This window comes from Diprion similis, chromosome 10 (genome assembly GCF_021155765.1).
Source record: "Diprion similis isolate iyDipSimi1 chromosome 10, iyDipSimi1.1, whole genome shotgun sequence".
Lineage (NCBI taxonomy): Eukaryota > Metazoa > Arthropoda > Insecta > Hymenoptera > Diprionidae > Diprion > Diprion similis.
The window spans coordinates 22,265,825-22,286,541 of record NC_060114.1 but is presented as its reverse complement, the minus strand read 5'-3'; the positions used below and the strand labels follow the sequence as shown (position 1 = coordinate 22,286,541).

The window sequence follows — 20,717 nt, the reverse complement described above, 5'->3', positions numbered from 1 at the left end:
AAACTTTCACTTCTGTAAATTTTACCTTCCTCCATTAGCGACCGTGCGGCATTTACTCCCTTTGATAGTCGATTTTGCAAGTTTGTAAATCTGAAACCCAACGAGTGTCAGAACCGTATTGGAACGAGCATTAAATTGGCTGCATTTGTTTTCGTGTTCAACTTGTCGGTATCTATTTCGATTCAGTTTATTTCGGTTTCAAGTTAATGCTAAAGAGGTATGTTGAATGGATATTTAGAAATTTTGAAATAAAATGATTTCTTTTCCTTACGAACAAGAGGCAAATAATGGCCATATTCCACTATTTTGTTAAAAATACAGACAAAATTTGCAAATTTGACCAAAGCCATGACACAGATTCATCTTTCGGCTTGAAAATGAGACGAAGATACCGACACTGTCTTATCCAGGTTGATCGAATGAGAAGGTAAATACGGAGCATCTCTGTGGGCTAATAGCACAAGATGTAGAAAATGACCTCGATATTGCCATGAATGGCTATGAAATGCTTCGATTCATTCGGATATTTGTGTTTACACTTCACGATGTTCTACTAGAGGAGAGGCACGACTCGAATGTTTCTTGATAAGCTTTGACTTTTTTACGCAATAGGTTTGGTCGAATTTTGATCCGTATAATACTTCTGATAGAGATAATATAGTCGGTCGTGTGTGCCTTTGACCAGAATTTACACCAACTGATTTTGAACTAACGTAGCACGGCGCAGACTTCACTGACTGCATAGAAAAACAGCATTAGCATTGGAAGCACAGCAAGATCATAGATGCGTCATGTTAGGCGAAATTAAATGACTGAATTTTGGCCAAGTCTTGCATCGTTGTACAATCAACGAAAATTTTTTCGAGAAATTAATATTCCGTGCGATCAGCAGTTTCAACGGTTGAACATGATTTCCGTAATCCATCAACGTGGATGTATAATGCATAACAACCCCGTCAACTGTCAAGTCTGTTATACACGGTGTAAAAAAATATCCGAACTTTGGAATATTAACCTTTAGAGGGCCGCTATTTTGTCCTTGAAATTTGATATTTGTTAGAGGTACGATTTATGAATATAAATAGTCAACACTTCCGGTGGAATTTCCGAGTTATCTGCAGACTCGAAAATGAGCGATACCGGCCCTCTAAAGGTTAAAAGTGGTTAGTTCGTTTAATTGCCAGTTCCTTGTGTAAACCTTCATATACGAATTGCATGGATATTAAAGCAATGTAAAAATGTAGTCACGTCGATTATCGTATGTCATTGTAGAATACGTATGTCAGGTGAGATGCACAAAGAAGAGAAAGCGAAAATAATCCATTGAATGAAATTATCGACACAGCTTAAACCCAACCACTGATACACTCAGACACATATGATTATATTTTATAATAACTCGATTATAGACGTATGTACATGTAAAACGTCAGTCTGCGGTGTAATACAATTGCAACGCATATTATTTATGCAGCCAACTTTTAAGCTGCGATTATCGTATCCTAATTCGTACGTCAGAAACGGCCATTTTGTACAAATTCTGTCGACCGATGGGAAAAATTAATAATAAACACCCCCGTGGTCTACAATTAATCTTAAAATATACAATATTATGTAGGAATATGATCTATAATAGTTAAAATTATATCTCAACAAGCTTGCAGATTTTTTTCTCTGTCAAAATTCTGCTGAGTTCACCGCGCTCGTGCACTCTCATAAAATTACTAATAATTCATCGATAATTCATCACTTATTCATTATAATACCACCATACCTGATTGTACAAAACATACAGACCTATTCCACTTCATTCCACTGCCTTGCATCGTCGGTTAATATTCCTCCATTCAAATTCGTTGTACAAGATCCACTATCAACAACTAATACAGGATTCAATGAATCACGAATGGATATGAAAGACACACTGGTCGTTCAACTTAAAATACCGTATTGTTCCGAGTATAAGTTGACCCCCAATTCTGAGACGGTATTCCAGAGTGTTTTTACTAGTTACCCACACATTCGACAGGTCCGCGTGTAAGACGAGGACAATTTTTGCGGGTACTGTCAGTGGCAAAAAACCTCTGCTTATATTCGGAAAAATACGATAATCAGAGACGTCATCTTTTGCACTCTGCATCATGCTTTGCCTTACTTGCACCATTCGAAATAGCTATATTTACTGAGAATATTCGGAGAAGCATGCTTCATAAGCTTCGTCCATGCCTTGCACTTTTCAAGTTGCCATTGTGAATCGATCGACAACGGAAGTGTACATGGCTCGCTTCATCGAAGATTCGCAGTCTGCGTACATTGCGTATGTACATCGTTGCCCAACGCACCGGCATACGGATATTTTTACACGTAGCAGCTAATCATGTTTATGTACTTGTCGGCACAACGGTCACTTTGCTGTATTGTTCGTCAGCCCGATTAACGTTCTGTTGAGAGAGTGGTGATTTTTGATCGACTTGTTGATGGGGTACGTACGACAGCGTTGAACTTTCCAACGTCGTATTCCCAATAGGTCGTGATGGATTTTCTGCTATAGTCACATAACCAGATGTTTGTTTGACTATTGGCAAAGATGTGGATACGGATGGCGTACCGGATATAACACGATCGCCATGGCCGTCTAAGCTCTGTAACGTTGCGGCCGATGACTCAGTAATTCCGGAGGAAAAGGGGTAGGATGGCGCGAAGTGGTCGTGAACGCCGGCACTTTTTTCTTGGTTGCCGTGAGATGAAGGTTCCAGCATGGATATCATGGTTGATACCGAGACGTAAGGACTTTGCGTTTGCGGCGAGTCCTTCGCGCTGCTCACAGGTAACGCACCAAGCCTCGTACCTACAGGTACATAAGCATGTTTCGGCAACTGAATTAACGATTGGCCGAAAGGTTCTCCTGTCACAGCGTAACAAGCGTTTAGCGCGTCTTCGTCGTCCAGCTCGTTCGGTGGGCATGATTTCATCATGGTGTCATTTAATCCCGTCCGCACATACGGCTTGCAATATTTGTCCGACATTGGTAACTGGCTGTGTTCTACTTCTCGGATCGGGTGAACAAACTTCATCTCTTCAAAGTTTCCCAGGGACGTTAAATGCGGCATATTAGTATTTTTCGTTTTTTCTTCTAAGGAAGCGAGACTGACGTATGGATTCGACGTGGCCGCAGTCGTCAACCTTGGTTCTGCCTCGAGAGGTATAAGATTCACAGCCTGCGGGTGGTTGCTGTTCGCACCGCTTGTTTCTGCCGCTGCTCCGACTCCTGTTTTAGTTGCAAACGCGGGCGGAGGTGCCAAGCCCACTATGCTGTAAACTCCTTGATTACTTCCTTGGCCATGCGGCGAAGGACTTGGACTGTTTGACGACTCTTCCTCAGAGGAGGCCGTGGAAGACGAGGAGGAAGGCATGCTTATATATCCAGTCGAGGACCAGGCATGTTGCCGAGACGCGCCATAGAGACCAGCTGATGGGGTTGCGTCGGTAATGTCTGCCGTGAGATTCGGTGTCGATTTTGCCAGAGAAAGAACGTCACCCGCGGATGTGTCTAAAGTCTTGGCGACTTTAACATACGAGTCCCACTGTTCGTGGTCGTTACATGACTCTGGTTTGGTACCAGCAACAATACGTTGTCGTAACCTTGACGATTCCCAGGTAGGGGGTGATTCGAGTAGTTTCGTCGGCGACATTGGTAAGGGATCTAGATCGGCCCCACTATCCGTTGACACGTGAGACTCCGAGGTGAGAGACGATGTAACAGACTCTTGTCCGCTCGAGCAACCGCTTGAATCTACAGAACGTGGCGGTAGGTGCTGTTCGTTGGGTGGTCCCAACAATTTCTGCTGTAAATAGAAAAATTTGATCATATTAGTACATGTGTTTCAATAATTGCTCCCACCACTGAAAAGCAAAGTTATAAAATATATATTCCAAATACCGTGTTGGACGCCAGACCAGGTGGTAATTTTACTTCCACATCCTGCATAGCCTTACATTTCGTCCACAATCTGTAACCGTGATAAAATTAGTTAAAACACGCGTCTAGCTCCTATTTTAGAACAGGTATTCCTTTTTTCGCATCATTTGTTTTTTCTTGCCAAATGATATTTCTAAGATCAATACTTGAAGTCAAATCACCTCTTTGAAGAGTATGCTATAAACAGTAGGACAGCTACGCCGATGAGACTTCCGAAAATCCATACTAACATCCAAGTCACGTCAGGTGGTCCTATAGTAGGCAAACAGAAATACAGGTATGGTTACATATTTGTACGAATACTGTCTAAATCTTCGACATGGTGCAATGGGATATCGGTGTAATGACGATGGCACGGTAGTTCGTGGGAGTATGCATCAAGTGTGAAAAATCCAGGGAGACCACTATGCAGATTAACGATAGGTAGAAACAGTGGCGAATGGTAAGCAGAACATATTCGCATAAAAATATATTGAGACGAAGATTTCACAAAAAATATACACATTCTGTGGCGAGGAAAATTTATAGCTCTGAGGATCTTGTTTCAAGTCTTTGGTATCTCAAATGTACTCACCGCTGTTGTAACAGGTCCCTTCTCCAGCTTCGGACCAAGGCCCTTCCAGGCGTGTTTTTTTAGGCCCAAAGTTGATAGCCCTTACACGGAATAGATGCGCTCTATTACGATTTGTCTGGCAGTCGGCAATATCCAGATACTTTTCTGTATCAGAAGTAAATATCAATATTCAAAATTAATTTATACTATCCTTTGACTTTCTAACGAATATGATCAATAGTAATATTGTATGCATCATTAGTACACAAACCAGATTAGGCTAGCTTTGTTTGATTTATTAAGAATTGATTTATTAACGGAGGAAATCTTTGCCAAAGGTGTGGTAAACCAAAATTTCAAAACGTCATCTTATATTGTGTCAAAACTTGGATATTTATACCCTAAACGAGAGCGAACCAGTTTCGATGAAAGATAAGGAACTCGCTGGTGCGTGCAAATTGATGTGATTCGAGTAGATACGAGAAGTGGACTTTTGAATTACAGCACAGGAATTCGATACCTTTACTCAAACCGATCCTGTAATTAAACGCTACAAGTTTTCAAAATCCAAAGTATACATGTAACTGACCATGATTAGTTATGTTGGTATAGATCTTGTCCTCAGTTTCTATCTCATAAAAGTCTGTAAGCCCTGCCGGTTCTCTTGGTGGGTTCCAGACAATTTGAATCTGGCTGGTATTCATAAATCGTATGGCAGGTACTTCCATTTTTCCTGGAACTCCGATGTCCGTCCAAAGATCTATCGGTGAGGAGAGATTGCCGCATGTAACGGTACATGCCGAGACGCTGATGTTATAACGCGTGTGCGGTTTGAGGCCTTCAATCACTACTTGGGTAGCATTGCCCTGGGCGCCTTCGACTCTTGTCTTGTTTTGGTTGTAATGAACATGGTAATATCGTAACACACCGTTCATAGCAACTGGGGCTTCCCATTGAACCGCCATGCTTGTGTTAGTTACGTTTTTAACCATAACGTTGAGGGGCACACTGGGTGCTCCCTCGAGCGTCGTGCTATACTGTGGGTCACTTGCGGGTCCCTCGCCGTTCTTTGTCAATACTGCTACGGATAGCATGTAGGTGGTATAGGGCTTCAAATCGGTCACAATGCCGCGCATTGTCTGAGGGTCAGCCTTCACTGTTCTGTTTAATTTCTCACCCTTGCAGTTGAGGTTCTGCGGCGCCACAATGGGGCAATAATATATTCTAAAACCTTCGACAATGCCTATGCGGTCGGAGCACTCCAGCTTCCAACCAATCTCAATCTGGTACGATTCGGGACGATTTATCCACACAGACTTCATCTTCCCAATAGTGTTGTTGTGGATGGCCGTACACGAGGCCCATACCATACCGCTGCTGGCTCGATCTGTATTCGCTGCTATCGCAAATTGGTAGACTTTTCTCGCGTCAGGCACCGTGATGTTGTGTACGGTTACAGTCCGATTTACGTGAACCCAGTCAAGGTACCCCTGCGCATAGCGGGATAGAGAACAATGATATTAGCAGGAAAAACCGTCAATAACCGTTCAAAGCAACGACGGTATCCTAAGGAGACTTTACGAAAGACGGCAAACTCCAATAGAATCGGTGTGCCAAGATAATGGTATTAAGACGGGCGAGACGGGAACTTGGCTAAGTTTGGTACTTTGAAAGTGCCGAGAGATCAAATTGGCCTGGTGAAAAGTAGGAGCAGAATTTTTGGGAATAATGAAAGTAATTGATGAAAATTAAAGAAATCCAAGGATTCGTCGACTGTTAATATTTTAAGAATATTGTACTATTTCCAAGATGACTGAACATTCCGTTCGATTTGTAGGGTTTACCGATAAGAAAGGGATATAATATCAGCAGTTGACTTACAGACGTAACGCGTAACAAATAGATAAATTGTCTACTCACAGTGCATTGATATGGTCTGTCACGATCGTTTTCGCACCAAAATATTGTGTAATTCACAACGTTCGAATTACGCGGTGGATTCCAGGACAGCTCATAGAGACCGGCGTCGAATGCGATTTTCGTAAACACATCTGGTTCTCGTGGCACTGAAACAATTCAAATTGTACATTCACACTGAACAACCGTTCTGGCATTTAGTTGGAAATTCATTGTCAGCGAGATCCCATAACTTACTTTCGAGTTTACTCGGTACATGTACCACAGCTTTATGTTCATTTTCCCCTTTACAGTTGGCAGTTACAATTTCAAATCTAAAACTGTGAACACCGATTCCTTTGAACTTTGCATAAGTTTTGGTTTTTTCCTGTGGCTGCAGATTCACCTTTTTGCCATTTTCTTCCACACTAACAATTTTGTACGTGAAGTTGTCTCCGTTTTCCAAGTATGCCGGAATCGATTGCCAGTATATGTACACATCCCTGTTTGCAGTCTTTGCGACAATCTCGAAACTTCCAATATCTGTCTTTACTGGTAGTCCTGGCACTATGCATCAAAATATCAGAGTTATGTTAGTTCAATGCATTGCCTATAATTGCTGGGACGGTTGCAATTTCTATGAAAACTCGGTGACCGTTCAAGAACCTAGGACTATACCGACTTTGTTGCGGGGCATTTCATTCGAATTATTCGCATTTGCACGAGGAACTTTATCTTCAAACTGGACCTGAATCATTCCACACCGTATAATGGTTCATACTACATCCGATGTAAGCGCAATTTCACATTTTTATAAAAAAATTTAACGTCCTCTGACTATTTACACCCGGATCGCTAAAATTTTCTGATATTCACACGAGCCTTTAGGCAGAAGATATTATCAGAGATTACCTCACTCCTCGGTCTCTTTAGTAGAGAATGACGAGACAGTTTTAAACGATCAAGATCATACGAAAGGAAATTTAGCCTTCAAAGACGTTTATTCTTCTTTCAGGTTCCAGCTAAATCTCGTTACTCTACTAAATGTGTCTACTTAGATTGGGAATTTAAGTGGACGTGGGATTCAGTTGTCGATGTTGTTTGGCAGTGGAGGGAGACGGAAGAAGGCGGCTGGGCCCTAATAGACGGAGAGCCAGCGACGGATTTTGCCAAGACATTTCAAATAGCTTAAATTTTTGTCAATACAGTAGAACCTCGATTATCCGATCCTCGATCGTCCGAACACTCAATTACCCGAACATTGGCGCGAAAGCTACATTGTTGCTCGCTACCACGGCTGTGAGCAACGATGTGCGGATGATGAGTGCATTCTCGTGAGGTGCCACCATGTGTATATCAAGCATTATGTAAAAATAACTTATGCTCCTGGGAATGTGCAAAGAGGACTTACGTGTAGCTGCGGTTCTGAAGTTAATGTCACTGAACAGACTCCAACTATCTTCTCCGACTGCTAGTGCACTTTTGCTGAAAATTCTAACGTCATAAGGTGTATTTGCATATTGCAAATTGGTAAGATTGAAATATTTTTCATCCTGACGAGGTGCGCTCCTTATATGTTCCGTCTGAAATTACCAACATTAGGATCGATTAAGACTGCATACTTTTTCACATATTTTTGATTTCTTACTACTGTCAGGAATATCGTTATTTTTCCATATATATTAGGATGAAAAAAAAAAAACAAAAAAAAAACCACCATATTTCATTTCGATCGGTGAAGTCTCGAAACCATAGGTGATAACATAATATTAAATCTCCCGAAAGGGATACACTGTCCAATTCTTTTCAGAGTAGGCGTATCGACATTTTGTATTCGCCGTCTCGAAAACATGTGAGAAATCCAAGAACATTTGAAGTTCTACCATCGTCGAGTCATTTAATATAGTGTAAGACGTAGTATTTTAGCTTTTAAAAAATCAGTACCCAGAATAAACTTCCGTCTCTCTTGACTGGGCCATAGTAGAATGTTGAATGATATCCGTCAAATACATGGAAGGGAGTTTATCCTAGGTACCGATTTTTCGAAAGGTAAAAAACTGTGGTTTACACTATGTTGAATATGTTGAAGATCGTGGAACTGCAAATGTACTAAGATGTCTGGATTTGAAGGACACCATCGGAATTGGATTTCTTACATATTAATCAGATGGCAAATACAAAATGTCGGTTTGCGCGACCTCGGGAGGTTCAATATTATGTCATTCGCTACTATTATGTTGTTATTCACTACAGTTTCACGAAGTGGCTGAATGAAGAAGAAAAAACAATTTTCTTTGCAGCACTCCAATGTATTTATTACCTTCCAAGAATTTTCACCATCCCAAAGACTCTGGTAGGAAATCTTATGATGGAGGCCTGGCGGAAAGGTACCCATCGGATACGGTACATTCCAATGGAGCAAAGCACTGGAGAATGTTTTGTTGACGACAGACAAACCAACAGGTTTAGCAGGAATCACTGTAAACAGGTTTCAATTTTTTTTCACCATTTGCCTAAACAATTCAAATCATGATCCACAAGTTATACACCCACATACCCGTGGATTCATGTATGATAAAACAGTATTTGCGAATTGGAAATTTCTTCATTTCAACTTTTATTTTTGCCCGTGGAAATATAAATAAATAGATAACTAAATAAGTGAGCTCAATGATCTGATTCAGACACACGAATCTGTTTTGTTTAGCAAACAACTATAGAGTAGAGCCTTGATTATCCAAGTTTCCATTATCCGCACCCTCTACTATCTGATGCATGTCTTACTTTATCCGAATAAAAGCTGAATTTTGGAATAAATAAACATGCTCTCAGCAAAGAAAGGTATCAGAGAAAGTTCATTGCTGCAAGTCTTGTGCTAATATTAGCAATATCCTGATCAAATTCACACGTCAAGGTAGTTAAAATCACTTTGCGTGCGTTAAAGCAAGGCGCGGCATTTGTGAAAGTGACATAACAATATGCGCCTTATGTTTCTAATATTCTTCATTACGCATCATCGTTTCATCCAATATTAATGTTTCGTTACCCAGGCTCGGCCTCAATTGATTTGGACAATCAAGGTTCTCATATAGTGAGTAGTCGATGCCCTGATACACAAGAATGAGTAACGAAAGAATAACAGGACTTCCAGTTAATTTGACGCACAATATTCCAGGAGTTTGCAATTTTGGAATAAACAGAGTATTTGAAACCACATAATTATTTCTTAAGTAGGTAATTTGCTGCCACATGCTCAATGCTTACCATGCGCCCAGTGATGAAATTGATAAATAAAATGGTTGATTCCCAAAACGTTTTCAGCAGTTAATACAAATTTGAAGTTTTCATGGACCATTCTGTATGGCGGGTCCGTAGTAGCATCCCATGTACAAGTATTTGGCGGAAACTTTGGGTCATTCTTTGTTTCCGGGCAGTTGAAAGTTGTCCTTCCACCGGCTCTACCAGGTAGCTTGTAACCCAGAGAGAATTTAGTTGCGACATAATTGGGTGCTGGCACCCACGTACAAGTAAGATTCTCCCAGTTTTGCGATATGCAAGAGAAGTTTAACGGTTCCTTAGGCTTGACTGTAAAATACAAACAAATTTCAACAATATAGTTTCAGAATACAAGTTATATTTACGAGGTATCGTTACATAAGTGAAAAAAAGCTATCATTCAAGCCTTTTTTAGGCTGATAATTCGAGGATAATGTTTGTATGAAGTTGACATATTTTCTCCTCCGCTTTCCCTGATCACATTGCAAATTGCTCAACACATCTCTGAGTCTGTCTATAAAAAGTACAACTAATTACGTGCATGAATGGAACGGTTTTGAAGAGTAACTTCTTCGGGTATTCTTTGTTTTGACTGATACTTGAACTATGATCTGGACTAGGTCGATTATCATCCTGCTAATACTATCAAGGAATCAATAAACTTATTGCGGGAAGTTTAAACGAACTAGGTTTTACTACTGAGTACTGCGAATTCGGCAGGAAAACCAAACCTTATCTTTGTGAACTGTGGTACCATAAAACCACCAGACTCAATCAATACTACCAGAGGATGTATTTTAAATAATATGCATCGAAACTCTTTTCAACTATTGGCTCGCTTCGCATCACGTAGATCTCTTCAGTTTTTAGCAATGACACTTTGCACAACATTTTATACTACGAATAAATTTTTGACCACCGATAGATGGACCAAGAACAGTTCAGAGGACCAACCAAATTTTTGTGAAATTACAAAGAGTTTCTATTGCTGTGGAAGGCCCAACGTAACAAAGTTAGCCACAGATAGAAAAACGAAGAAAAAAAATTTGTCGATTTCACATAGACTTCTCCACATGTATTACATCCGCTTAGAAAAATAATCATCTCTACTTACACCCGATAACAACTTTGTTCAGACAGACAGCCTCGTACGACGGGTCAGAACCATTACCCAATCTGAGTTTGCAGTAGTACATGTCGCTTGATGGTTCTGGTTTATCGACGTACATTGCGATTGTTGTTTTGTTGATAACAGTCACATACTCCGGTTCCATTTCTCTGTCATTTCGATAAAATACCAAGTCCGAGGAGTTTTTACCGTGAAATTTTGGTTCCTTTAGAGTCTCATTCAGTATACAGTATATCTTCAAGGACTGTCCATATTCTTTGACTATATCACCCAGCGGCGATGTTCCTAATATACAAATGCAAAACGTTATTCAAAAGGTTTCATCGAGCCTAATTAACCAGTTCATCTTCCGACGAAGACAGGCAGTTAGGCTTGGTATGCCTTGACCAAGCCCACAATGCTAATTTGAAAGTAGATATTTGCTATCTTCAGAAACAAGATGAGTGAAACTCGCGGTATGTAATGTATTTTCAAAGACCACTGATCTCTGTAATATGTTCAAACTTACTTCCTGGTGTATTTAGTCCAGGGCTACACTGATTTGGATCAGTTGCGCAGATATCGAATGGAAACAAAAGGAGCAGGAAGGAGAATACCCAAAAACTATGACCGCTCCATCTATAGTTTCCCCAATTTTGTACTTTTGGTCCACCTTCAACTCGATTGGTATATTTTTCGTCATCTCTCCGAGTGTTTGTCATGGGTAGCTTTGCAAATTTGGAGCTTTCATTCTGATTAACCACAGGCCTGTGGTAATCAAGGAACTTTGTCCCTCTTCTCTGTTTACCGGATGTATTTTTGAAAAAGAATACTCTTTTTCGAATAATTTTATTCAGAGGTCGCACATGTAAATTGGAAGCTTCTTCATCCATAGAAGCCAAATTAAGACTGTTACTCATTGAATGGATAAATGAGCGCCGGGACATATGCATCTTTCCAACGGATAACCTTTGCAAAGACAGGTCTTTGGACAATATTGCGTGCCCATTACTGAAACGACAATAATATACATTGATAATACTTGCTACCAGCTGTTGGGAAGATGGGCTCGGTAAGATAAATCCACATCGTAAACCCAAGTCAAGAGGAAGGTTCGGTCGATTAGTAGATGAGATTGCGGGTTGGATTGACAACAATGGATAATGTATAAGGAAGTTGGGGTTAGACTCAACAGGCAAACAAACTTATGGATATCCTCCGATAAGATGGCACATTTGTGAGGATACGCTATGATAATTATGATGAGTAAAATATACGGATTCGGGATTATTTTCTGAGGGTATGCGTGGGTATTTGACGTTATAACTATTCGGAGATCGGGTGACGGGTGGGAGAATGTGGGGTCTGGGGGGGAAAGGGGAGTTGCGCGACGGAAGGGTGGGTAGGTTATGAGTATATGTAGGTGTAAGTGGATGGTACGCAAGGTGGAATTCTTACCCTTGACGAACCCCTCGCGATAATTCCCGCTGCTTAGGCGAAACTTCCGTTGCTCCGTTACTCTTTCTGCCTTGCAGATGCCAGTTATCCTTATCCCTCCCCGCTCCCCGCACAGCGCACGATGTACGACTGAGTCTAAATGTCCGCGTTCCTCTCCTCGCTTGCTCGGTCCCTCGCGAGAATTATTAAACACACCTCACTGCGGTAACAATCGATTATCATAACCACCCGCACTGGAACGGACTTCGATTATGGCACAATAAATATTCACTATCTGGTGCCACTATCGTTCACTCGTCTTATTTGTGCCATTACGTCTTTGCTCCAATCCTGTTTACATTCGCTCACCCGAGTCCCAGAAAGAATATAATATTTTCCGGGTAATAGATACGGCCGATCAATTTTAAAGCAGTGCTGCCAACGTCAACCCGAAGCGTCCTTAAAATGACCTTCGCTATGATAATCTTATTTGTGGCCGAATGATGGAGAAATACGCTGTAGTGGATTTTTATCAATTCTGGACTCTGATAAATACCGTGGAGGTCAAGAATGTTGGCGAATCAATAGATATCGGAAGTATAGTTTGGTGACATTTGAACCTAGCGATTGCTTAACTCGCCATCTGAATCATTGACGTCACTTTCTAACGCGCAACGCCACTTTCTTGGAAATAGCAAGGACTTGTGGAACGGACAGCGCTGGCCCAGAGGCGGACGAACTCGGCATTATCGGAATTGCCCGAGGCACTGGGAAGCGTTTCAGTTTTAATCTTCATTTGAAACTCTCAGAACTATACCCGAGTTCCTCCTAATCCTTGTTAAAAATAAAATGCACGTATAGTTTCGATACAAATATGCTATACATAGGTTAAAGTTCCATACCGTAATGCACACATGTCATTGGTGGTAGCGTCGATGCCAGCCAATTATATTCTGGCTCTACGACTATGTACAATTAGCTGGCAGCGCCAAAAACTCCCTAGGACAGAGGCAGAGCTACCCACGAAATCGGCAGCGCAAAAGAGATAAAAGATCGTTGACACCAATGGGAGCTAATATCGGAAAGCACCCCAAGAGTCGCTCGAGTCTGAATTTTCATGGGCAGCAAAATTCTGCCGCAGTAAGGCGGACTAAGGGTGCGTTCCGAAATTAGCTGGCAGCGCTTAAAATTCCCTAGGACAGAGGCAGAGCTACCCACAAACTTGGGAGCGCAAAAGGGATAAAAGATTGTTGACAGCACCGGGAGCCAATATCGGAACGCACCCTAAGGCGCAGTATTTATGTCTAGTTCTTTGCTGATAGGAATGTCAAGGAAATAGGCAACTCGCATACAGCGTGGATCAGGTAGTGCTAGAGCGTGTTTTGTAGGTACTCTAGGCAGCAATTTCCTGCTTTATTGGCATTCCTATTGGTCACAAACTTGGCAGCAGTATTTTCCTACCCGTGAAAATCCCATATAGACGAGAGTGAGAGATCCGACTCCAGCTGTTGCTCTCACTCTCTAATTATGGCTTCAACTCGGTGCATATATCGAATCATTTTAGGTATAAAATAAATACAGTTTGATTCAATTGCGTTTCCGAATATATCTACAGAAATGCTGTGACAAAAAATTACAGAATTTTCGAGAATTTTTAATTTCGTTCAACGTTATTTCGTTTTCGTTATTTCATAAAAGAAAGGAGTGGAAAGGCATTGAAAGTATGCAAAGCACCGTGAAAAAATGAGAAGAAAAGTGACATGCCGGTTGACATCTCTTTTGGTGCAAGACATTCAATAGTGGACCAAAGCGACATTATCAACAAGAAAATTGAAACGAAGGATGATAATTTAATATGGGACTGAAATTACTCACTTTGAGGGAAAGTTTGATTCTCAGCGTTTTTGTTTTTTATTCTGCTATTGGTTCAAAACTGTGATATTGACTGAAGATTATTTTTCGATTAACGCTGTGAGTTTAATGTCTCACGGGCAGAAAATTAATAATTAAAATACTAATTACGCTGTCTTGAAATTACTAATTCTGAATCTTAAGCTTATTAACATTACTCTAAATACTAACCAAAAATTTTATCATGAATAATGTATTTTGAATCGTCAGTTACTTTTGTATTATTCTATACCCGACAGACGACACTTTGATTAAATAAATATTAGAAAATTGCAAGTCCGAATATTGCATACATTCAGAAACGTAAAAATGGATGAGCGACTCTAATGTAAAGATGAACAGCAGTTAGTTTTCCTAGGATACAGAAACTATCTAAGAATAAATACAATACAATGCGGGCTTGTTCTGAAATTTCAAGTACGGAATAAAAATGTGTTCATATTCAAAGCCACAGACTGGGTGTCATGATTAACGATAAAAGTGAAAATGCTGAAAATTATAAGTTTTAGTTCAAGTTGAATCTATAGGATGGGGATGAAGAAAGCCCTGATAAAATGATTGGTACACCAATAATAAAGTAAACTTAATTGGGGGCACATATGTTGTATACACATGTGGTTTAAGAACCGGCACTTACTTTTGTTCATTTTTAGGACCTGGATGGTGCATATTAGCTCCATTTAATGAACAGGTAGAAGCAGGCGCAATTTCTATACAAAAAACATTTACTGAATCGGCCTGCTAATAGTCATAGTGGGGCCATCCCATAGTGGCTAGCGTAGGGCACAGTCATCTTGAGTAACTCAACTTCACCTCATATTTTCTGTGTACAAATATACTGCCTAGGATCATCAGTGGAGTAGCAGTGCCAACTGATAGACGTAGGCATACCCAATATTTCATAATTTTCAATCTCGAGTTCTTTAGTGATCTCTGGGCCCCAAAAAAGAATCAGTAGTTATGCGAGAACTGGGGTATTTGTTCTTTGGTCTGCAAAAATTCAATAAGTTTATTGTGAGAACATGATAACGAAGTTTTTCAGAGTTACTTGGATCATCGAAAAATTCACCTCAGACACAACGTGATACTTGAATTGATTTCTGATTTATTTCAAATCAATGAGCTCGGTTTTTTTCGGGAGCGCAGTCTGACTGGGAATTGACAACACCGAGCTCGCTCAATATTAAACTTGGGATTCGCATTTTAATGTTCGTCGAAGGTACGTGGCTGGATGTTGACCGAAGTCCATAAAGCCTTCAATTCTATAATTGTACACTAATCTGTAATCGCTCATTTTATTCGATTTTATAGGTATACATGTGATATTGTGTGTATATATATTAGGTTGGCCCTTAGAAGATGGTCTTCACTGAATTTTAACTGAACCATTCCCGAACAAAACTCGGTGTTATTGCGCAACTTGATATTCCAAATACAAATGGTGCCTGTAGGGACGTTTTGTTGTTCATTCAGATAACATTAACTTTCTGGGATTTTCGAGTTATGATTTTCCGCCATAAATAGTCAAACATTTGAAAAATTCAAAATCCATATGAATCAAAGTTCAACAATCCCCGATGTGATATTTCATACAGCTGCGGAACATCAGAAGTACCTAAAATTTTTTGGCACTTGTTCTGACAACGCACTTTAAAAGTGTATAAAAATTAATGGTATTCATCTAATAGGCACAATTTGCCATTGAGATACAGAGTTGTGCTTAAGTCCAGATTTTTATTTATTCGTTCGAGCCAGGTTGGGGGGTGACTCAGTTAATGTCCACCCAAACCAATTTTAAAGGCCACTCTAACATGTACACCTTCCGAGGTGGATTCTGACCGATTCAAGGCCACTGGTGTTGTCTGCTCTGCAGGTTGAATAGATGGCAGCAGACGATACACGTGGCATTGAATCAGTCAGAGTCTACCTCGGACGGTGTGCGTATATGTGAGAACGAGAAAAAAAATTATACATAATCATGTCACTCTTAGATCGTGTTGAACTTACCCTAGCTCTTAATAAATATATGAATATGATGCATATGCGCAAAGTCTCGACGATTTCCATTTCTTTTTTTTTAAAGAATTTCATTCAATGTCCCCAATATCATCAAATTTAAAATGTCAATGATTCTGAGAACTTTAAAAAATAGTTTTTCCAACATCTAACTGACGAGTTGATGAGATTCACTTGCAAATTTTTTAATTATTCGCTACAATCATTGCTAGTAAAATAACGAAAATCAGCTGAAATAAAATACTGACCCTTAATAGCTGTTCATATAATTGATTACTTGGTCTGACGAAATAAAATAAAACTTCTGTATGCAATAAAAACATTACTTAGGAAATGTCAATTTAGTCCCAATCCTACTGCCTGGTTTACATTGGTGGGTTTAGTAGTAGAGTAAAGAGGTATGGTATGTACTATTTCGTTTCTACACCTTACTTATCACAATGAAAGTAGGGCACTAAACATAGCAGCGGGCAAAGTAGAGCGAATAGTACACGTGAAGTAGTAGTTTATTGCGATAGAGCCGAGTAGTCGGGTCCGAAACGTGTGAATCTACAGAATGTGTTTTTAATCGTCAGCTATTGCAATTGTCAACTATTCTCTACTTAATTACTGGTTTTGTGTAGACAGTAACTATACCAAAATTAGTAGAGTAGAATTATTTATGTAAAAAGTATGTTATTGTACAGAACTCTACTATTAAACCGACTAATGTAAATCAGGATCATTAGATAATCGGTATGGTAACTACTAGCGAATAGTTAGAAATTAATCGCGAACCTAATGTTGGATAAATTATATCTGTCATCTTGTATACAGTGATGATTTCGCTAGAGACGGAAAAATGCTCTACCTTAGTTCCAAGTATATCAAGGCGGTAGGAACGGGAAGTCATGTAAGGTCGACCTTATCGAATGAAGACATCTCCACTGTATATGTGACGCCGTGCACGATTTTCATTGTCCAGCATTGTTCATTTGCTTCCTATCTGATCATTTGTTCATTTCAAGCCATAGAAATGGTCACGTTGATCCCAAGGTTTCCATTATCGGCAAATAATTGTGCCATCGACGTATCAAACACTAAACAATCGGAATTAAGAATAGCAGAAGACACACCTTCGTGGATAGATCTTGGCATAGCTTCCCACGTCAGCCGTCGTCTATGACCATTTAATTCCAATCTGGAATAAAGAGAAAGAAAAAACCAGAGACTTAGATGCCATCGTTAGTTTCACAACCAAACTTTGAACTTACACGACTCATCTTGTCCTCATTATTCTATACTGTATATACAATTATATATTCATAAATATGCATGAAAACATGTACAGCGCTTAGTATGGGTTGCACATGTATGTTCAATCCATCTATGATTGAAGTCCGTGAACTTGATCCTGACTATAAACCTGGTTATATATTATTTATATAGAACCATGTACTATACCTATAATAATGTAACAGAACATTAACCATATCATATTCTCGATACCAATTATAATAATGCAGGCTCTACCTGATATTTACGTCAATCTTCAAAAGTGAAGGGAAAATGTTTATGTCATGGAATAGATATCGGATATAATTGTCCGTTGTGATAAAACATTTTCACACAAACAATAAATAATCCAAACGATATTTATCTATGATAAATGACAAAAAGTAGGAACACGTGCGATACTGTTAAGAAGAGTATAAACGGAATTCTTTATATGTATACAAAATAAATTCTAATCCATTACTAGGAATATCTGAATACGAATAGAATAGGAAAATAAAAAAATTTACATCAGTTAAATTACATTTCTTTAATATATTTTCGAGTCCCCGATTTTGCGGACAAATATATTTCAAGTGAATAAATTAACTATTAATTTTTTGAAAAATTGATATGTTGATATTAATGCATTCACGTATGTAATTAACAGTATGATAAAAGCCAATTGCCCCCTACTTTTTATCCCAGGACCTGCCTGTCGTGACCTCAGTAGCGAATAATATATAGTCATGAGATTATAAAAAAATGATATGGCTACCTGTACGCGAAGTTTTCAGCTTGTTTCCTTGAACCAATTAGTTGAACAATGGCAAAGAATTGCTGATGTCCGTCGTACTTTTCTTGTTTCTCCAAGACGAGCATAAAGTGATGACCAAAACATGACTGCATCATTACCCAATCTACTGCTCCGGAAAGATTGATATCTGTTGCTAAAAACACGATGTCTTCACCTAGAAGGGAATAGGGTTGCTGTAGAATGTGTTTCAAATTATAGCATATCACCAGTTGCAGTGATAAAAAAATCACTGTCTTTCGCAATGATTAGTCTGTTGCATGAATTGTTGCAAATAGTTGTAAGCTAATACTAATATTATCAGATTACCTTGAAGGGTGGTAATGCTCTTATGGCTCATAACAAGGTGAGGCATGACTTGTTCGAGGGATCCCTGCCACTTGCAAGAGGCACCGGGGCAAGGACAACTGTAAGGGCGAAACTCACAAGCATCCTCGTGATCAGCTTTCTCCGTATGAACAAGAGATACAGTGCAACCGCTTGTCGAATACTTGCAGGGGAACATTACATTGCTCGCTACTTTCTCCATTGCCAGGTTTCTGATGTTACCTGTTTGTTTTTGTTTTTTTTTTTAATTCAAGGTAAACCGGATGACAAGATAACAGCATCGGTACTCATCACCGTCAAACATAGGTAGATACTACAAAAGTGTAGGTAAATGGTACAATGATGGTAAATAATGCATATACTAACCTAGGGGGCCCCGACAAGTGGGACAACAGTTGAGCTTAGGGCGACAGTTGCTGCATACTAGATGACCGCTCTGGCATTGCAGTATAGGTGGCAGGACGTAGTCAAAGCACACAGGACACTCGAAGAGGCTGGCTAGATCCGCAGAACTACTTAATGCCGAGGCTGCCGACGCCGAAGTGCCCGGTACTCCACGACCTCGCTTCCCCGAGCTTATATTCAATTGTGACATTGTGCCGAGCAGACCGTAGACTGTATCGAGACGCTTCCTTCCTCGGTCACTGGTCTTATCTAAATCTAATTTTCCGTGCGAAAGAACGTCCCTGGTTTCGTTTTATATCTGATCAGCTGCCCCTGATATCCGAGGTGTACCTGGTGGGCTGGTCTATCTCGTTAACTCTCGTCAACTTGTTAACGATTTCATTATGAATTTTCCGCACCAGTGAGGTTCCACAAGAAAAGGATGCAAGTCAGCCTGTCACAACGTTCCGGTATTATTCATTGGATATTCTTATTTTGGTATTGGTTTTGGTATAGGTCTTGCTTATAGTAGTAATGATAAGATTAAAAAAAGGCACTTGAACGAAGATTATCGTTGGACGCAAACAAGCCCGAGTCTTCCGACATGGAAACTAACCCCTTCCTTCTGTGGTACGGATAGTGTCAACGTTTACGGACACTTGATAATAAAAAAATAAACCGAATCGACGGGAAAGCTACATCGCGATGTAGCGCGATCGAGGCGCGTCGACAATTTGCTCTGCTGTGGTGGTGCTGTGTACGGGCGGTGGCAACGGCAACGGAAGCTGCGACGACAATAACAGCGACAACGGCGACGGCAACGACGACGGCAATGATGATGATGATGATGATGATGATGATGGTGATGATGATGATGGCGACGACGACGATGATGATAACGATGACGATGACGACGACGACGACAACGAAACTGACGATATTATTGACACTGACAAGGAGAGCGAAGACGACGGGGATGGGAACGGCATCGTGGCGTCGGACGATCGCTGGTGAGGGCGCGGACTCGGATTTAGGGTGGACGCGATCAAATCCAAACTCGGATCTAGTAGATAGACTGAAGACTGACGACGAGAGGCAGCAGGCTGGGGCGACTGGCGAGTGAGTGGTAGGCGACGTTCGCAAGGTGCCTACCTACTACAGGCACGCCGTACGCGTACGGCGTGTTTTCCAGTCCTACTTTGTCACTTCTCTACTTCAGCACATGCCAGCATGTATGCATGTATGGACGTACACACATACATACCATACGTACATTGTAGTTTAGTAGCCAGTACTTATATCTTCACTGTGATTCACAACAGGTGATGCGCGAACGTTATCCGTCGTATCTCTGGACACTTCATGATGATAAAATGTCTATTGGCTGATTGTCTGTCTTTCTTTCAAATACTGCAATAATCAACACTGCACTAGCAACTTCTCCTGCTTATACTTGCTTTCGATGCATGCATGCATGCACGCATTCAAGCACATTTATATGCAAGTACACACAAGCTTACCGCATAGTACCAACGTTTGCAATACGTGCACTGCACGACTTACAGATTACACCACAAACTAGGCGAGTAAAAAAATAGGTATGTTAGGCCTTGTCCGATTATCACATCACATGGATTCTTTTTCTTCTTCTTCCAATTGTCTATCTCCTTCCATCATACAATTCGATTACTGGCACTGCACCTTTCAATGCTGTTGCTGATCTTTCGCTTTTGCGCTATCGAGTTAACGACTAGTTCTGCGA

At 40.3% G+C, this 20,717-nt stretch overlaps 2 protein-coding genes across 4 annotated transcripts; both read right to left on the bottom strand.

Moving 5' to 3' along the window:
* Positions 1-1,056: 1,056 nt before the first annotated feature.
* Positions 1,057-12,942, bottom strand: LOC124410826 (cytokine receptor-like). Of its 2 annotated transcripts, none has more exons than XM_046889475.1 (13): positions 12,271-12,942; positions 11,342-11,823; positions 10,819-11,118; positions 9,693-10,013; positions 8,749-8,906; positions 7,840-8,011; positions 6,687-6,995; positions 6,453-6,598; positions 5,122-6,022; positions 4,554-4,697; positions 4,141-4,231; positions 3,941-4,010; positions 1,057-3,845 (listed from the first exon to the last, which is right to left on the bottom strand). In XM_046889475.1, exons 2-13 carry the CDS (start codon positions 11,763-11,765, stop codon positions 2,382-2,384), a joined length of 4,500 nt encoding a protein of 1,499 aa, XP_046745431.1. In that variant the 5' UTR covers positions 11,766-11,823; positions 12,271-12,942; the 3' UTR covers positions 1,057-2,381. The 2 variants fall into 2 exon arrangements, with proteins under 2 accessions (XP_046745431.1, XP_046745432.1); XM_046889476.1 differs by having other exon boundaries at positions 1,057-3,842.
* A 2,306-nt stretch (positions 12,943-15,248) lies between these two features.
* On the bottom strand, positions 15,249-20,684 carry LOC124410853 (E3 ubiquitin-protein ligase SIAH1-like). Of its 2 annotated transcripts, none has more exons than XM_046889532.1 (5): positions 18,938-20,677; positions 18,554-18,793; positions 18,209-18,401; positions 17,027-17,356; positions 15,249-15,422 (listed from the first exon to the last, which is right to left on the bottom strand). In XM_046889532.1, the coding sequence occupies exons 1-4, from the start codon at positions 19,164-19,166 to the stop codon at positions 17,179-17,181; spliced, it is 840 nt and encodes a 279-aa protein (XP_046745488.1). In that variant the 5' UTR covers positions 19,167-20,677; the 3' UTR covers positions 15,249-15,422; positions 17,027-17,178. The 2 variants fall into 2 exon arrangements, with proteins under 2 accessions (XP_046745488.1, XP_046745489.1); XM_046889533.1 differs by lacking the exon at positions 15,249-15,422 and having other exon boundaries at positions 16,741-17,356; positions 18,938-19,086; positions 19,778-20,684.
* Between the last annotated feature and the right edge of the window lie 33 nt (positions 20,685-20,717).

What these genes read in the sequence shown, in the direction of transcription:
- LOC124410826 (XM_046889475.1), bottom strand. Translation starts at nt 11,765, where the DNA reads ATGCATATGTCCCGGCGCTCATTTATCCATTCAATGAGTAACAGTCTT. An exon ending in TGGACTAAATACACCAGGAA is followed by an intron (nt 11,119 to 11,341) that starts GTAAGTTTGAAC and finishes TTTGTATATTAG; the next exon opens with GAACATCGCCGCTGGGTGAT. An exon ending in ATTTCATCACTGGGCGCATG is followed by an intron (nt 8,907 to 9,692) that starts GTAAGCATTGAG and finishes ACCTGTTTACAG; the next exon opens with TGATTCCTGCTAAACCTGTT.
- LOC124410853 (XM_046889533.1), bottom strand. Translation starts at nt 19,944, where the DNA reads ATGCCGTTCCCATCCCCGTCGTCTTCGCTCTCCTTGTCAGTGTCAATA. An exon ending in CACTTGTCGGGGCCCCCTAG is followed by an intron (nt 18,794 to 18,937) that starts GTTAGTATATGC and finishes AAAAACAAACAG; the next exon opens with GTAACATCAGAAACCTGGCA. An exon ending in GCTGAAAACTTCGCGTACAG is followed by an intron (nt 17,357 to 18,208) that starts GTAGCCATATCA and finishes TCTTTATTCCAG; the next exon opens with ATTGGAATTAAATGGTCATA.